Below are 17333 nucleotides of genomic sequence, written 5' to 3' on the forward strand. Positions count from 1 at the left end.
GGGGAACCCAAGTGCTGGACACAGGCACGGGGGCAGGATCGAGAGGTGTTAGCACAGTCGCAAGCGTGGAATAGGTATCCAGGAGAGTCTTGACACGGAGACAAGGTTCATGTAGAGAATCTAGGAAAATGATGCAGAACTTAGAACTGACAGTCCTAAAGAACCATGAAACGAGGTTACTCAGAACAAGAGTTGACCAACAAACTGGCAGCTCCTTGTTGTGATACAGGGTTTTTAATCCTGCATTTACTGATAGAAGGCAGGTGTGTGTAACTAGTGGAACTGGGGATGATTGGAAATTAGACGAGGGGATTGAGGCCCAGTTACTGAGGTAATAGCAAGGTGGGGAATTGCCAGACAGGACCATGATAGTAAATATCTGTTCTGATATATATTTCTTTGTCTTAAGGAATGACGATAAAGTCCTATCCTATTCTAAAGAGGCGAGTGACCATCTCATCCCTGCTGCAGTCATCCCATGGGCCGCGTGCGCGGCGAGTGTTGGTCTGGGCGAGCAGGAACGGTCTCACTGGGAGGGTCCCTCTCACAACACAGACATAGAAACAAGCAGAGAGAGGAGAGGGCAGAGGGCATGGAGAAGAGGGGAGGGGGAGACGGGAGATGAGGGAGGGGGCGGGGGGAGAGGGGGACTCTGCATAGCCCTTCAGAATAATGAATTCCAAATTCACCACCATCTGAGTGAAGGAATTTCTATTCATTTCAGTCTGCACTGTTTTGTGCACTTTATGCAGTCCTGGGTAGGTCTGTAGTCTAGTGTAGTTTTGTGTTGTTTTGCGTAGTTCAGTGTAGTTTTTGTATTGTTCATGTAGCACCATGGTCCTGGAAAACGCTGTCTCATTTTTACTGTGTTCTGTACCAGCAGTTATGGTTGAAATGACAATAAAAAGTGACTTGACTTGACTTGACTCATTGTGAAACGATGGTTCCATTTACAACATCCCTATCAGCCAATGCCATGTTCTTCTAAACTCCAGGTGAGCAGTATTTATTGTGTCCTTTGCAAACCCATGGACAGCGTTTCAGTCTTTCACCCATTCTCCTCGTCAACAGTCTCTGTCACCGCATCAGATAAACTGCTGAGTTAGTTGGACGTCTTCGGCCTCTAACACAATACACCACAGGCTGGCTTTCTCTCACCACACTTGTCCTTTTCTGAATCCGCCCCTGGTTATTGCTGAGGCATACCACCAAAGTAAAGTGACCACTCTGTAGGTCAGCTGATGATCAGGGCTGCGCAGTAGGAGAGAGGAGTTACTGGTTATGGGAGTCGAGGGCTGGAGTTTGGGGGTCTAGATTGGATCAGCTGGGGAAAGCTGGAATGAGCCATTGCTGGAGTGGACCCGGAGACAACTTGATGGGGTAGATGTGAGGCACGGGGAGTGGAGGCAATGCAGAGTTGGGGCGGCAGGGCCGGGGGCTGAGAGCAAGAAAAGACCTGAGGTTTGGACAATTTAAGCGCCTGACCAGATTGAAAAGGTCAAGGTGTCGGGGCTGGAGGGGAGGGATGGGCCGGTGTTCGGCTCGCTGCTCTGTGAGGTTCACTCAGCTCTGCGCTGAACTGAGGCTGTGGCCTGCAACTAACGTGCTTCTGGATCGGCTGTGACTGGCTTCGTGGCGCTGGACTCACTTTTGTGAACTTCAGTTCTGAATGTTATTTGCTTACTTTTATTGTTTGTATGATTTGTTTTTTTTCTGCACGTCGGTCTTCTTGTTAAGGGGTTCTTTGTTTTGTGACTGCCTGTAAGCAGACAAATCTCAAGGTTGTATGTGGTATACAAACTTTGATAATAGATATACTTTGAACTTTGAATGTTGGACGTTAAATGGCTGCCTTCTGACTGGTGGATTGGGGAACACAAGTCTTCACATCAATCTCAGAGCCTAGTTCATACGTCATGGCCAGATCTATGCTGGACCCAACGTATTGATATAATTGATATAACTCAGCAGCCATACGAGGGGTGATTGATAAGTTCGTGGCCTAAGGTAGGAGGAGTCAATTTTTGAAAACCTAGCACATTAATTTTTCAACATAGTCCCCTCCTACATTTAAAAACATAAACACGAGGAATTCTGCAGATGCTGGAAAATCAAGCAACACAGATCAAAGTTGCTGGTGAATGGAGCAGGCCAGGTAGCATCTCTAGGAAGAGGTACTGTCGACGTTTCGGGCCAAGACCCTTTGTCAGGACTAACTGAAAGAAGAGCTCCTACATTTACACACTTAGTCCAGCGGTCGTGGAGCATATGGATCTTGGACCTCCAGAAAGTGTCCACAGATGGGTGATAGATAAGTTCGTGGCCTAAGGTAGAAGGAGATGAGTTATTAACTTTAAACTTTCTGCATAATCACTCAAGGAGTTGAACTGCATGTGCATGTGATGAAAGCCGTATAAGTCATCTCCTTCTACCTTAGGTCACAAACTTACCAATCACTTCTTGTACTTCACATAGGAGTTTGAGAAGATTTGGTGTGGCACCAAAGACACTCACAAATTTCTACTGATGTACCGTGGAGAGCATTCTGACTGGTTGCATCACTGTCTGGTATGGGGATGGGCCATTGCACAGGATCAAAATAAGCTGCAGGAAGTGGTGAACTCAGTCAGCTCCATCATGGGCACTAGCTTTTTTGACATCTTCAAAAGGCAATGCCTTGAGAAGATGGCATTCATCATTGAGGACCCCATCACCCAGGACATCCCTCTTCTCATTGTTACTGTCAGGGAGGAGGTGTGTGTGTGTGCGTTTGTCCATCGTCCTCGATGAGGACCTCGACATCATTATGATGGTGTCGAGACTAGTAGTTGGTTTGGATTTAAGTGAGGCAGAGTTGTGCAGCGTCTGCTTCGCTTTCTCTTCGCAATTCCCATCTGGATCCAGTGGCAAGACAGAGTCGAGACGGCTGGAGATGGGACTAGGCGCAGTGGATGATCAGGACGTCTTCTGTGTCTTGTCCTGCTCTACACGTTCCACGACGCTTGCAGAGACCGCCTTCTTGACCGTTGGACCTTCCATTGGTCTCGTCCACTCAATCCGCCGGAGTCTGTCTTCACGTGCTGGGATAGACAACTCCCTATCTCACCGAGGGTTTGAGACCCGTCGGCTATCCTCACCTGGTTTAGCCGGCTTGTCGAAGCCGTTGCCTGGGGTGTGGCCGCTGTCGCATGCAGACAGCTACGGGGAGCCACAGCTGAGAGCTGAGTGCTAGGTGGGGACCGAAGGTGGACAAACCGCCTTGAAAAGGACGCGACATGTTCCCCCACCAGAGGTGCTACCCCTCCCTGACACCCCATACAGCCCTGGGGAGGAGGTACAGGAGCCTGAAGACACACATTCAACATCTTACAAACAACTTCTTCCCCTCCACCATCAAGTTTCTGAACAGTCCATGAATCCACGAAACCTTCCTCACGACCTTCTCATTTGACTTGTAGTATGCTTGTATTTATGTATTGTGCTGTACTGCCTCCGCTAAACAATATATTTCACAATGTATGTCAGTGATAATAAACCTGATTCTGATTTTGAAGAGCCCGAGGCTCCACCGACCAAAGATCCAGACTTAATGGCCGCTAATCAAGGTCCTGCTTGGAGCAGTCTGGCTCCCTGAACCAGCCTTGGTAGCTGCAGAGCATCGTATATCCCATATCATTCTGGGCGCTGGGACTGGTCAGCGACACGAGTCACTGTTGCTGAATCCGTGCAGCCGAACCCTAAGGAAACGGCCCGGGGGACTTGCTTTGTCACTTGTGTTCTGTGTTGTTTTGGTTCCGTAATGTCGTCGCTGAGTTGTCCTGGTTCAGCTTGTCCTTCCACCGTGTGAACACTGGAGGGCAGCACCGAGCGAGCCGCGGAGGGGGCAAATGACTATTCCAGGTGGACATGCATCCAGGTAAGAGGGGGTGAGTTCAAATGAGATGTACGGGGAGAGCACAGAGAGTGATGGGAGTGTGGGACGTGCTGGTGGAGGTGTTTAAGAGGATCTTATGGATGTGAAGAGGAATATGTACGTTGTGTAGGAGGAAGGGACAGGGGTAAATTTAGGTTCGTTCAGCTTGACATAGCCGGGGTACTATCCTAAAATGTTGAATGTGCGCATTGCAAACAGCCTCTGACAACCTAGTCCAGCTCCTGGACTTCACGTGTGGTTCAGGTACTAAGCTCGGCGGAACCGTTTCTACGGAGAGGAGAAGGAGCAAAGACGGATAACTGGCACCTTAAAACTGAGAAAACTGATCTCAAACTTCTGCGGCCTTGTGGCCATACCCACTCACGGGAAAGGCTTCGGGAGTAAGCCCCAAGGGAAAAATTCCGGAACTGGAATCCCTAAGGCAGTCTTAACGCAGACTGGCAACTCCCGAGATGCCGCTAATGCTAAACTGTATCGGACTCTTGTCGGTCCTTTGGATCCGTCAGGTGGGCGGAGAGGGGAAGCTTGTTGCACGGGCAACAGCGTGCTCTCCGTATCGTACTGCCCTGGCTTGCAACAGCTGGGTCAACCCCGACCAGCGGAGGGGCCTCAGTCTGAGTTGTTCTGCCGAGCATTGTGGCTGGCTGCGGAATGCGTGAGGAAATTCACGGGCTGTCCCCACCGCATCCTTAAGACTAGGCTGTTAATGTTGAACCAGAATCCGAATATCGCCGGCGTAGGTCGTGAAATTTGTCAAGTACAACGCAATACGTAATAACAGAAAAATGCGGATTGCCTAAGTGTGTATCTATAAATAAACAAACAAACAAACAAATAAATCTATCTATCTATCTATCTATCTATCTATCTATCTATCTATCTATCTATCTATCTATCTATCTATCTATCTATCTATATATATATATAGAGAGAGAGAGAGTTGAATGAAATAAAGAGTGCAAAAATAGGAATTTAAACGGTACAGAGGGAGTGTTCATGGGTTCAATGTCCATTCAGACATCGGGGAAGAAGCTGCTCCTCGATCGTTGTGTGTGCGCCTTCCGGCATCTTTACCTTCTCCCTGATGGTAGCAATCCGGTAACGGTGGTGGAGGTGGATACGATAGGGTCTTTTAAGAGACTTTTGGACAGGTACACGGAGCTTAGAAAAATAGAGGGCTGTGGGTAACCCTGGGTGATTTCTAAGGTAGGGACATGTTCGGCACAACTTTGTGGGCCGAAGGGCCTGTATCGTGCTGTAGGTTTTCTATGTTTTCAATGAGAAAAGGGCGTGTCCTGGGTGATGGGGGTCCGTAATGATGGATGCACCCATTTGAGGCATCGCTCCTTGAAGGTGTCCTGGAGGCTGGTGCCCGTGATGGAGCTGACTGAGTTTACAACTTTCTGCAGCTTTTTTCGATCCTGTGCAGAGCCCCCTCCCCCCCGCATACCAGACGGCGATGTAGCCAGTTAGAATGTCCTCCACAGTACATCTGTAGAAATTTGCAATTGTCTTCAGTGACAGAGCAAATCTCAAATTCCTAATTAAATGCCTTCTTTGCAGCTGCACCAATATGTTCGGTCCAGAATAGATGGATTTTGCTGTATGTTTCAATGTCCTTGTGATAAATAAGTCTGAATCCGAGGAATTAATTCTCCTCGGGATGGGGAGTTGAGGCTTGGGAGAAGACGGATCAAACAGAACCCAGAAATGGGAATGGGACATACGAACACAGAGTCACTGTGGAACGTTCTGAGATGATTGGTTTCAAAGGTACATTCAATGGCAGAGAAATTGGCACAGACTCTCTGTCACAGTAAAATGTTATGGGGCGGGGGTTGTGGAGGGAGGGGGAGAGGGAATTCCAAAGATTAATAGTAAAGCAGCAAAGATAGAGTGAGATGTAGGGGCTAGATTGAATGAACGAGATAGGGAGGGGTGTATTGGCCGAAGAGGGTGAACGAGATAGGGAGGGGTGTAGTGGCCAAAGAGGGTGATGAAGATAAGGAGGGGTGTATTGGCCGGGGACGGTGAACGAGATAGGGAGGAGTGTAGTGGCCAAAGAGGGTGATCAAGATAAGGAGGGGTGTATTGGCCAAGGAGGGTGAACGAGGTAGGGAGGTGTGTATTGGCCAGGGAGGATGAACGAGATGGGGAGGGGTGTAGTGGCTGGACTGGAAGAATGAGATAAGGGGGATTATGTTAACTAGGGACTAGACGAGATATGGAGGGGGGAGGGAGCCCTAGAAAATAGGCAGGAGCTTAGGGGCACAGAACATGGAGAGCATAAGGGCCAGAGGGATTACAGAAACGGGGAGGGGAGTGGGGACGTTGGAATTAACGGAGACGGGGAGGGGTGTCCGAGAGACAAGGAAGGGTGTAGGGACAGCAGGGGTTCATACAGATGGGGAGGGGTGTAGGGGTTACAAAGGTTGGGTGGGTGTTGGGGAAGGGTGGAGGGGGTCGCAGGCATTGGGATGGGGCTGAGGTGATTTTGTGGAATTTATTACCACAAGTAGAAGCCAAGTCGTTGGGTGTATTTAAGGCACAGCTTAATAGGTTCTTTATTGGACACTGCGGGGAGAAGGCCGGGAATGGGGCTGAGGAGGCAAAAAAGGATCAGCCATGATTAAGTAGCGGAACAGATTCAATGGGCCAAATGGCCTAATTCTACTCCTATGGTCTTAGGGGTCTAGGAGAAGGCCGGGGGGGGTGGTTTTACAAAGACAGGGAGGAGTGTAGGGGAAAGAGGGGTTCACAGAGAAGGGGAGGGGTGTAGTGGCCGAAGGGATCGCGGCGTCGAGGGGTATAAGGGAGGGAGGGGATCACAGAAACGTGGGAGTAGGAGGGAATCAAAGAGACGGGGGAAGGAGTTTAGGGAACGGAGCCTGGTGTGGATAAATCCTAGTACCGATAGTTACGGAACCCACTGACCTATATCCCTGGATGGGAGAATAACCCCGGCCCTAGCCTGGGGTTTCCCCGCGCTTCGTGTCCAGACAGACAACAGACGTCCTGATTAAGTACAAAACATAATTTTATTTCTGAAAACATTTTTTTTGAGGGGTAGGGGTCGGGTCCTTCTAAAGGTCATCTAGGAACCAATGACAACACAGAACAAGCCGGGACAACCACGACAGAAGAAGGTCAGACCTCGGACAACACACAGACCTGAGGGGATGTGGGACAAATTCTCAATGCATGCACTTGTCATCAAAACAGCAAAACTACACGGAGCTTACCGTAAAACGAAGAGGAAATAAAGAGTCCGTACTTTTAACAAAACGCATCCGGTCTCAAATTTTCACCCTGGGGCCCTGCCCTGCGACAGCTCCCCTCCCCCCACCCACCCTCCCAAATTTTCCCGTGGCAAAGGGCGGCACAAGAAATGCGCTCTTTCCTTGCCGCTCCAGCGACCCGTGCTCGATACCGACCTCCGGCGCTCCTGCGCGTGTGTTGTACCTTCTCCCCGTGGGACACCACCCTCTCTTCCCCCCACCCCCGTCCCGGCCCAGGTTCTCCGATTCCACCCCCACGTCCCAGAGCAGGCGGGCGCTGGGAGAATCCAGGGCGCTCGTCGAGAATGCGAGGAGTTTGTACGTTTCCCCCGAGAACGCGTGGGTTTCCTTCAGGTACTCCGCCAATCCCACCCCCCCCCACCCCACCCCACACACACTCCAAAGACGTCCGTGTTAGTTACTGAGTTTCCAATGGACGGCAGGGTAGCGTGGCGGTGAGAGTAACGCTGTACAGTACCAGCGACCCGGGCTCGCTTCCCGCCGGTCTGGAGGGAGTCGGCACGCGTGGAATGTAGTTTTAATTTCTGGGGTACAGTGAGAGAAGTTGACAGGATCACATTTGAGAGCCGGCATAGCCCCACTGAGCTGCGTGACGTTCCTCTGTGTGATACGAGGTACTGATTCTTGCCGGGAGGTTACTGCGGGTGGGGAAGGCGCTGGGACGGCAAATCCACTGGCTCCTGTAACGCAGGCGAGAAGAAAGGGAGTGTTTGGGAAGGGGGTGGGGGAGAAAAGGTTGGAGGCGCCCGGCAGGTCAGACAGCACCCGTGGGAAGAGAAAGAGACGGTCCAGTGGCAAGATGTCCACTGACTAGCTGGGAGCGGCCGTTTCCCGAACATTCCTCGGGCCGCTGCCCATCTCAGGGTACATTGAAAAGCTGGTCGCATTTGCACGGGCCTGGAGTCTGTCACCTGGGCTGGGCGGCGATGCCCGAACTCATATTGATGAACCTTCGCTTCATCGGCGACCAGCCATTCAAATTCCTATCCCCATTCAGGTAGACGTGTCACTCCGTGGCCTCCTCATCTGCTAGGGCGAGTGAGGCCACCCTTAGGGTGGGGGAGCAACACGTCATATTCCGTCTGGGTGGCCTCCAGCCGAATGGCATGAACACCCACTTCTCCTTCCGGTAACATTTGTTCCCTCTTTTCTGTTCCTCACTCTGGGCTCCTACCCCTTCTTCTCACCCGTCTATTACCTCCTCCTCTTTTTCCTACAGTCCACTCTCCTCTCCTATCATAGTCTTTCCTCTCCAGCTCTTTACCATTCCCACCCGACTGGCTTTGTCCATCACTTTCCAGCCAGCCTGCTTCCTCACCCCCACCTATTCATTCTGGATTTCCAGGATCTGCAGAACCTCCTGTGTTTGTTAATATTCTAAATAAAAACTGTTTATTCCAAAATGACTCCATTGCTCAGATTTCCCACCGGCCTGGGATGGAGTTGGACTCCCTGGAGACAGGCCCCCAGCTGAAAACCCCTGTGGCGTCGGGAGAGCGGCGGTGAGGTGTGAACAGCGTGGTTGTTTTGTAGGGTGAGGGGACGGGCAGGAGTCAGTGGATGATTTAGGCTGAGCAGAGTGTTCAAGGGATTCTGCAGATCTGGAAACCCAGAACAACACACACAAAATGCTGGAGGAACTCTGCGGTCAGGCGGCATCGATGGAGAGGAATAAACAGTCGACATATTGGGTTGAGACCCTTCATCGCGACTGGAAAGGAAAGGGGGAAGATGCCAGAAAATGTCAGAGCAGCTAAACCGTCTGACGGGAGAGATAATGGTTTTTACCCTGGGGCCCAATATCCAGGGTTGGTCAATTCCCAGCAGGGTCATTGACACGGAATCGGAGAAACAGGCCTTTCGGTCCATCTACTCCGTGCCGAACTGTTAATCTGCCTAGTCCCATCAACCTGCACCTGGACCATAGCCCTCCCTAACCCTCCCATCCACGTACTTATCCAAATTTCTCTTAAATGATGCAATCGAACCACTTCCACTGGCAGCTCGTTCCACAATCTCACCTCCGAGTGAAGAGATTCCGCCTCCCAGGTTCCCTTAAATATGTCACCTTTCACCCTTAACCTATGATCTCGAGTTCTAGTCTCGCCCAGCCTCAGGCGGGGAGAGCCTGCTTGCATTTACCCTGTCTACACCCTGGTAATTTAGCATACCTCTATCAGATCTCCCTGAATATAGTCATTCAGGGATGAGGAGAGCCCTGCCGAGGTTTCGCCTGGAATCTGAGTGCTCCGGGGTGGGGGGAGAGCTCGGGCCATTCTCCTACCGCCGGTGCCTCGGCCTCGGCCTGGTCTGGCCTCAATTCTCGAGGCTGAGGGAAGCACCTTCCTTTGGGGCCATGGCAGTAGGATTCCTGGGTGGGGAGAAGAGATCCTGGGGTGTAGCGGTATTGGCAGGTCACGGGAGAAGAACCAGCCTCCTGCAATCAGGCATCAATCTCAGAAGCCGCTTGGCGGCCCCTGCGAAGGCAAAGCTGTCTGCCGCTATCTGCAAACCTACCGCCGGTGCGAACTCCGAAACCAGGAGACTGGAGACATCACCAGACTCTGGAGACAAGGGATTGGGGCCAGTTAACCATCCCTAAAGTCAAACAGTCTCATCCACACTATCCAATATCCCACTGTCCCAGCCCTCCCCATCCCAAAGTCAGTCTCTCCTGCCCCCCATCCCAAAGACAATTTCCTGTGCCATCCATCCTAAATACGGTCTCCTCTGCCCTCCCTGTCCCAAAGTCATTCTCCTTCGTCACCCCGTCCCAAAGAAACCTTGGCCAACCCTCCCCACCACCCCAAAGTCAGTCTCCTGTGCTCCCCTGTCCCAAAGTCAGTCTCTTGTGGTCCTCCCCATCCCAAAGAGAGTCTCCTTGGCCACCCTTCCCCAAAGTCAGTCTCCTGCACTCCCCTGTCCCAAAGTCAGTCACTACTCCCCCCTCCCTCACTGTTTCAGAGTCAGTCTCCAGCTCCCCCCTTCCCCACCATCCTGGAGTCAAGCTCCAGTCTCCACTGTCCCACATTCAGTCCCTGATCCACTCCCACTGCCCTGCAATCTGTCTCCAACCCTTACTGACCCAGGGCTACTACAGCCACTGCTGATCACAGTGAGAGTGCAGAACCTCTGTTGTCTTCAGGGTTTAGGGGTTGCAACATCAGGAATTTTACCTAGTTAAGAGTCCCCACCCCTCAGGAGACCTAAACTATTCCTACTGCTTGGAGATCTGGGGTTGGGAGTGAAATGTAAAAACTATTTCTCCCATGGTGGGTGAGGGGGGAGAAGAAATGAGGAGTCTATCACTCCAAAGACAGTCAAAGCTGTCAGGTCTCAAAGCCAGCCATTTAACAACATCGTGGTCCACCAGGGCTAGTTGGATAGAAAGGGTAAGGCAGGCAGCCAGCCAGCATGGGCTGAATGCCCCTCCCAGCCCCACTGTTCCTGCAAAAGGTTGAGGAGATAAAAGTGTCTCCTCTTATTTGGGTGTGCCAGGGTTTCCCTGTTCCTCCACAGCAAGATGGAAAAGGTCAGAGTGACCTGCTGCTCCTGTCTAGCAGGCTTGAGTGGGCCGAATGGTCTTATTTACAATATATAGCAGTACAAATAGCATTGCTCCAATCTCGATGCCAAATTTATACTGAACGTCCTCTGCTTGTGAATCCAATCCTTTCATATCCACAGGTCCTTTTAAAAACCCCTCAAACTGCATCAAATGGCTTGATTCTGCCAGTTCTTCTGATAACCCATTTCAGCCACCCACTGGTCTCTGCCCCTCACTTCGCACTTCGACCCCCCCCCTTCCCCAGACCTTAAACAGAGTGGGCTTCCAGAAACTCCCTCCACCCAGGGCAGACATGGCCGAAACCAGGGTGGGGGATGGGGGGCGTAACTTTACGGTGTTGAGAGGGGAATGGAGATTCTGCTGATGCTAGAAATCCAGAGCAACACACACACACACACACAATGACAAAATGCTGCAGGCACTCAGCAGGTCAGGCAGCATCTACGGAGGGGAATAAACAGTTGATGTTTCAGGCCGAGATGTCAGAGGTAGGTTTTTTTTTGACTTAGAGAACGGCGCGTGTGTGAAACAAGTTGCCAGTGCGGTGGTTGAGACAGCGATGTTGGAGTATTTAGGAAACTCTCAGACAGGCACATGGATGATTAAAAAATGGACGGCTATGCGGGAAGGGAGTGTTAGCTGGTGAAAAGGTTGGCACAACATTGTGGGCCGAACAGCCTACCCTGTTCGGTGTAATATAAATCTGTTGATCCCCGCTCACTGCTCCCTGGGTAAGGGTTGTTGTGTGTGTGAGGCATAGAGAGAGGCTGAGTGAGACAGAGAGAGCGAGCAAACGGAAGAAAAAGACACTTGACAGAGAGGGTGAGAGAGAGAGAGACTGCAAGAGTATGCGAGATTGTGTGTGTGAGGGAGTTGTGAAGACAGCGTGCGAGAGAGCGAGCGTGAAAGAGACAGAGACTGCAAGAGTATGAGAGATTAAGTGTGAGTGTGTGTGTGTGTGTGTGTGTGTGAGGGAGAGTTGTGAAGAGCGTGCGAGAGAGTGTGTGTGTTAGAAAGAGTGTGAGAAAGTGCGTGAGAGTGAGAGCGCGCGCGCGAGAGAGAGTTTGAAAGAGAGTGAGAGGGAGTGAGGGACAGTGCGTGAGAGTGAGTGTGTACGTGAGAGAGAGCCCGAGTGAGAAAGTGTGTTTGAAAGAGAGTGAGAGGGAGTGAGTACGTGAGAGAGAGAGATAGTGGGTGAGAAAGTGCGTGAGAGAGAGTGTTTGAAACAGAGTGCGGGACAGGACGTGAGTGAGTGTGTAACTGAGAGAGAGAGAGAGAGAGAGAGTGAGTTTGAAAGAGACTGAGGGGGAGTGAGGGACAGAGCGTGAGAGTGAGTGTGTACGTGAGAGAGTGCGTGCCTGTGAGAGAGAGCGAGATCTCCCACCTGTACAACACGCTTGAGGGGAATCTGAACTCCCTTCCCCGTGAACCCCGATGGAGAGACAGCGAGGCAGCGTCCCGGGTTCGGCCAGCATCGCAACTTACCCCTCCCCCCTACCCGCGACAAAAGTCATAAGTCCCGGTGCGACCCGCGACCCTCGCCGGCAAAAGCCGGGAGTGAAGCTATCACCCCCCACTCAAACGGTGGTGACCGAGAGCAGCGGGTTGTAGACTCGCTTGCCATCGGCCGTCCGGGCGCCGTGGGCCAGCATCTCCTGGATGGTCATCCAGTTATCCAAGATCCTGCGGTTGCGACGCCGCATCGTCTTCTTGTGACTCAGGGCGAGGATGCTGAGGTCGCCACGGGCCGCCTCGCCGGCCTGCTGCTCCCGCAAGCAGTCCAGCCGGCTCTGCATCATGAACTCGCGGCGCCGCCGCTGCTCGCGGGCCCGGGCGAGGTGCTGCTTGCGCTCCTCCTTGCTCCAGTAGCGGCCCATCTTCATCTCGCTGACGGCGTCGTCGTCCGTGGTCATTCCGCTGCGCTCCTCGCGTATTTTCAGCGCCCGGGCCTTCAGCAGCTTGTCCCGCACCGGCCGCTTGGCCACGTACCGGGAGCCGTCGCTCCTCACCTTCACCCTCCACTCGCTCCGGCCTTCGGACGGGAGCCGGGGGGTGCCGCCGGCCGCCGGGGGTGCAGGGAGGAGACCCTCGGGGGCGGGCCCGGGCCCGGGTCCGGGTCCAGGCTGGGGTTGGGTCAACTGGACGCAGCTGCGGTAGCGCTCGCCGGTGCCGGGCGAGCGATGGCGGCAGCGAGACAGGTAGGGGCTGCCCTCACCCGTCGCCTTGGCACCTTTCCTGCCCGACCTCTCCTGGTGCCGGGGCAGGCTCCTGAAGCGGGGAGGGCTAGCCAGGCCGGCCGGCGGCTCCAGGTTGAGGTTGGTGCCGGCCCCGAGGCGGCGCCACGGGCTGTCCGGGGCAGCGGCGGTGACGGCGGGGGGCAGGAGGGCGGGCTCGGCTAACAGCGGCGTGCTGCGGCAGCTCTCGCCCGTGTTGTAGGCGCTGGTGCTGTCGCGGTCCGAGCGCTCGGGCAGCTCGGTGATGTCGCACAGACCGCCCCTTCGCAGCGGGTCTCCTCCTCCGCCGTCAAAGGGCGAAGCCTCGCCGGCCAGCCACGCCTTCATGCATCGCTCCCGCAACTGCTGCATCTTCTGCGCCCGCAGCACGTTGCGGCACTTGAATTCGAGATGCCCCAGTTCCTCTTGCAGCGTGGCCGCCAGCCGGCCCACACCCTCGTTGCGGTTGACGTCCAGCGCCCGGCCGGCGGCCCGGTAGCAGAGAGCGGCGGCGTTGCCGTTCTCCAGGTGGCAGCGCAGCTCCAGCAACTCCCGGTACCGAAGGCACTCTTCCTCGGTCAGCCCCGGCAGCGACTCGGTGCTGAGGTGTAGGTCACCGCGCCGGCGGCCGGTCTGACCATCGCCCTTGGATGGCCGCGGCCTCCGCCCACCGCCCGGCGTGCCGCTGCCCGCGGTGCTGGTGACGGTGATCGCCTGCTCGTCCGCCAGGATGTCGTGCTCCGAGCTCTCGTCGTTGCGGGTGCTCTCGTCCGTCCGGCCCACGCCGCTGTCCAGCTCCTGGCTGTTGCTCAGCACGTTGCCGGGGTCGGCCGAGCCCTTCCCCTCGTCGTCCTCGTCCTCGTCCTCCTCCTCTTCCTCCTCCTCCTCTTCCTCATCGACTTCCTTCTGCAAAGAGGATCAAGCCGTCAACTCTGCCCACAGAGACGTCTCTGCTTCCAGCCCGCCGTCCCACACCCGCTCCCTCTGCTGGTCCACCCAAAACTCCCCAGTACTGCCTTCGTTCATTCACCAACTCCCTCCGATGGCCCACTACAGACATCTCCACTCTCCAACTCTCTGTCCCACTCCTCTGCTCGGCCCACAACGTCCATCTCCAATCTCCAACCCTCCATCCCACACTAAGATATCGGACCAGACTTAGGTCATCCATCACGGCTGATTTACTGTCCTTCTCTACCTTGTCTTCCTCATAACTTTTGAATGCCCAACTTACCAAGAACCTGTCAACCTCCACTTTAAATATACTCAATTAACCGTATAACAATTACAGCACGGAAACAGGCCATCTCGGCCCTTCTAGTCCGTGCCAAACTCTTACCCTATCCTACTCCCACCGACCTGCACTCAGCCCATAACCCTCCATTCCTTTCCTGTCCATATATCTATCCAATTTAACTTTAAACGACAACATCGAACCTGCCTCAACCACTTCTGCTGGAAGCTCGTTCCACACAGCTACCACTCTCTGAGTAAAGAAGTTCCCCCTCATGTTACCCCTAAACTTTTGTCCTCTAATTCTCAACCCATGCCCTCTTGTTTGAATCTTCCCCACTCTCAATGGAAAAAGTCTAACCATGTCAACTCTATCAATTCCCCTCATAATTTTAAATACCTCTATTAAAGTCCCCCCTCAACCTTCTATGCAAAGAATAAAGATCTAACTTGTTCAACCTTTCTCTGTAACTTAGGAGATGAAACCCAGGCAATATTTTAGTAAACCTCCTCTGTACTCTCTCAATTTTATTGACATCTTTCCTATAATTCGGTGACCAGAGCTGTACACAATACTCCAAATTTGTCTTACCAATGCCTTGTACAATTTCAACATTACATCCCAACTCCTGTACTCAATGCTCTGATTTATAAAGGCCAGCATACCAAAAGCTATCTTCACCACCCTATCCACATGAGATTCCACCTTCAGGGAACTATGCACCATTATTCCTAGATCCCTCTGTTCTAAAGCATTCTTCAATGCCCAACCATTTACCATGTATGTCCTATTTTGATTAGTCCTACCAAAATGTAGCACCTCACATTTTTCAACATTAAACTCCATCTGCCATCTTTCAGCCCACACTTCTAACTGTTCATACACCAACTCTCTGATGGCTCACTACAGACATCTCCACTCTCCAACTCCCTGTCCCACTCCTCTGCTCGGCCCACAACATCCGTCTCCAATCTCCAACCCTCCATCCCACACTAAGATATCGGACGTTCAGTTTGCTCTGCCATTCCATCACAGCTGATTTACTGTCCTTGTTTTCTTCATAACTTTTGAAAGGCCAAGTTACCAAGAACCTGTCAACCTCCACTTTAAATATACTCAATTACTTTGCCTCCACAGTTGCCTATGACAATTAATTCCACAGATTCTCCACCCTCTGGCTAAGCAAATTCCTCCTCAAATCTATTGTAAATGGACCGATTCATTATAGGAAATATCCTCTCCACGTCTACTCCATCCAAGCCTTTCAATATTCGATAGGTTTCAATGAGATTCCCCATCATTCTTCCAACCCCTTCTCCAAACTAACTCCCAGTCTCCAACTTCCAATCCTCTGTCCCACACCAAACCCATCTTCCCTTGGGCCATATCCCCTTGGAAGTTATAGAGCAGGGAAGCCAATTCTTCTGCACATCCTATCCATGCCAACCAAGATTCCCTCTCCACCCTGGAGATTTGATGGGAGGTGTATAAAAGTTATGAGCGGGTATTGATATGGTAAATGAAAACGAGCTTTTTCCATGAGACAGATCAGCTAGTTGAGTGGTTTCGCAGCAACAACCTTGCTCTCAACATCAGTAAGACCAAAGAATTGATTGTGGACTTCAGAAAAGTTAAGATGAGGGAACACCCACCAATCCTCATCGGGGGATCAGAAGTGGAAAGTGGAATTTCAAGTTCCTGGGTGTCAACGTCTATTCTGGGCCTAAAATATCGATGCAGTTACAAAGCAGATAGGATAGCGGCTGTATTTCATTGGGAGTTGAGGAAATTTAGTTTGTTGCCAAAGACACTGCCAAATTTATACAAATGTACCCATGGAGAGCATTCTAACTGCCTGCATCACCATCTGGCATGGAGGGGCTGTGCATAGAATCGAAAAAAAGCTGCAGAAAGTTGTAAACTTAGTCTGTTCCATCGTGGGTACTAGCCTCCCCAGCATCCCGGATATCTTCAAAGAGCAATACCTCAAAAAGGCAACATCCATCATTAAGGACCCCCATCAATCAGGACATGATCTCTTAGATTAGATGAGATCAACTTTATTGTCATTGTGCCGAGTACAGATACAAAGCCAATGAGATGCAGTTAGCATCTGACCAGAAATGCAAAGAATAGTATTATTTACAAAATAACTGTGAATAAAAAGTAAGTGCTACAGCACACAAATATAAAAGTACTGAGACCGTACAATATGGGTGAAATACTGCTTAGCGCTGTGATGTGAGGTTCAGCAGGGTCACAGCCTCAGGGAAGAAGCTCTTCCTGTGCCTGCTGGTGTGGGAGCGGAGGCTCCTGTAGTGCCTACTGGATGGGAGGAGAGTAAAAAGTCCGTGGTTAGGGTGAGATGCATCCCTGGTAATGCTTTTCGCCCTGCCCAGGCAGCGTTTATGGTAGATGTTCTCAATGGTGGGCAATTGGGTGCTGATAATCCACTGGGCAGTTTTCACCACTCGCTGGAGTGCTTTGCGGTCCGATACGGGACAATTTCCATACCACACTGAGATACAGTTGGTGAGTATGCTCTCAATGGTACAGTGGTAAAAATCCGTCAGTATCCAGGGACAGAGGTGAGCTTTCTTGATGCTCCGCCGGAAATAAAGGTGGTGTTGTGCCTTTTTGATCAGGATGGAGGAGTTCAGGGACCAGGTGAGATCCTTGGAAATGTGGACACCAAGGAATTTGAAGCTTGATACATGCTCCACTACAGCTCTTCTCTTTGCTACCATCGGGGGGAGATACGGGAGCTTGAAGACACACTCAGCGATTCAGGAACAGCTTCTTCCCCTCTGCCATCAGATTTCTGAATGGACATTGAACCCATGAACACTACCTCACTACTTTTTTTCCTCTTTTTGCACTACTTATCTAACCTTTTTTGACACATATCTATATACATATATTTACACACATGTACCATAATTCACGGCTTTTATTATGCTGCATAACAAATTTCATGACATGTACCGGGGATATTAAACTTGATTCTGATCACTGCAGTCCAACTAATATTTTTTAGTTACAACAAAATTCCTTGAAAATTCAGGAGTTGGGATGTTATGTTGAA

The 17333-nt window shown here is 51.7% G+C and overlaps 1 protein-coding gene across 1 annotated transcript in view; it reads right to left on the bottom strand.

Annotated features, from left to right (window-relative positions):
* Positions 1-7561: 7561 nt before the first annotated feature.
* LOC134338888 (PDZ domain-containing protein 4-like) overlaps positions 7562-17333 on the bottom strand; it is a 111462-nt gene continuing 101690 nt past the window's right edge. Inside the window, exon 9 of the mRNA XM_063035052.1 lies at positions 7562-13920. Within this exon, the coding sequence (XP_062891122.1) occupies positions 12379-13920 (1542 nt within the window). The 3' untranslated portion in view covers positions 7562-12378. The remainder of the gene's footprint in view (positions 13921-17333) is intronic.

The sequence above is a fragment of the Mobula hypostoma genome, chromosome 28, assembly GCF_963921235.1.
Source record: "Mobula hypostoma chromosome 28, sMobHyp1.1, whole genome shotgun sequence".
NCBI lineage: Eukaryota > Metazoa > Chordata > Chondrichthyes > Myliobatiformes > Myliobatidae > Mobula > Mobula hypostoma.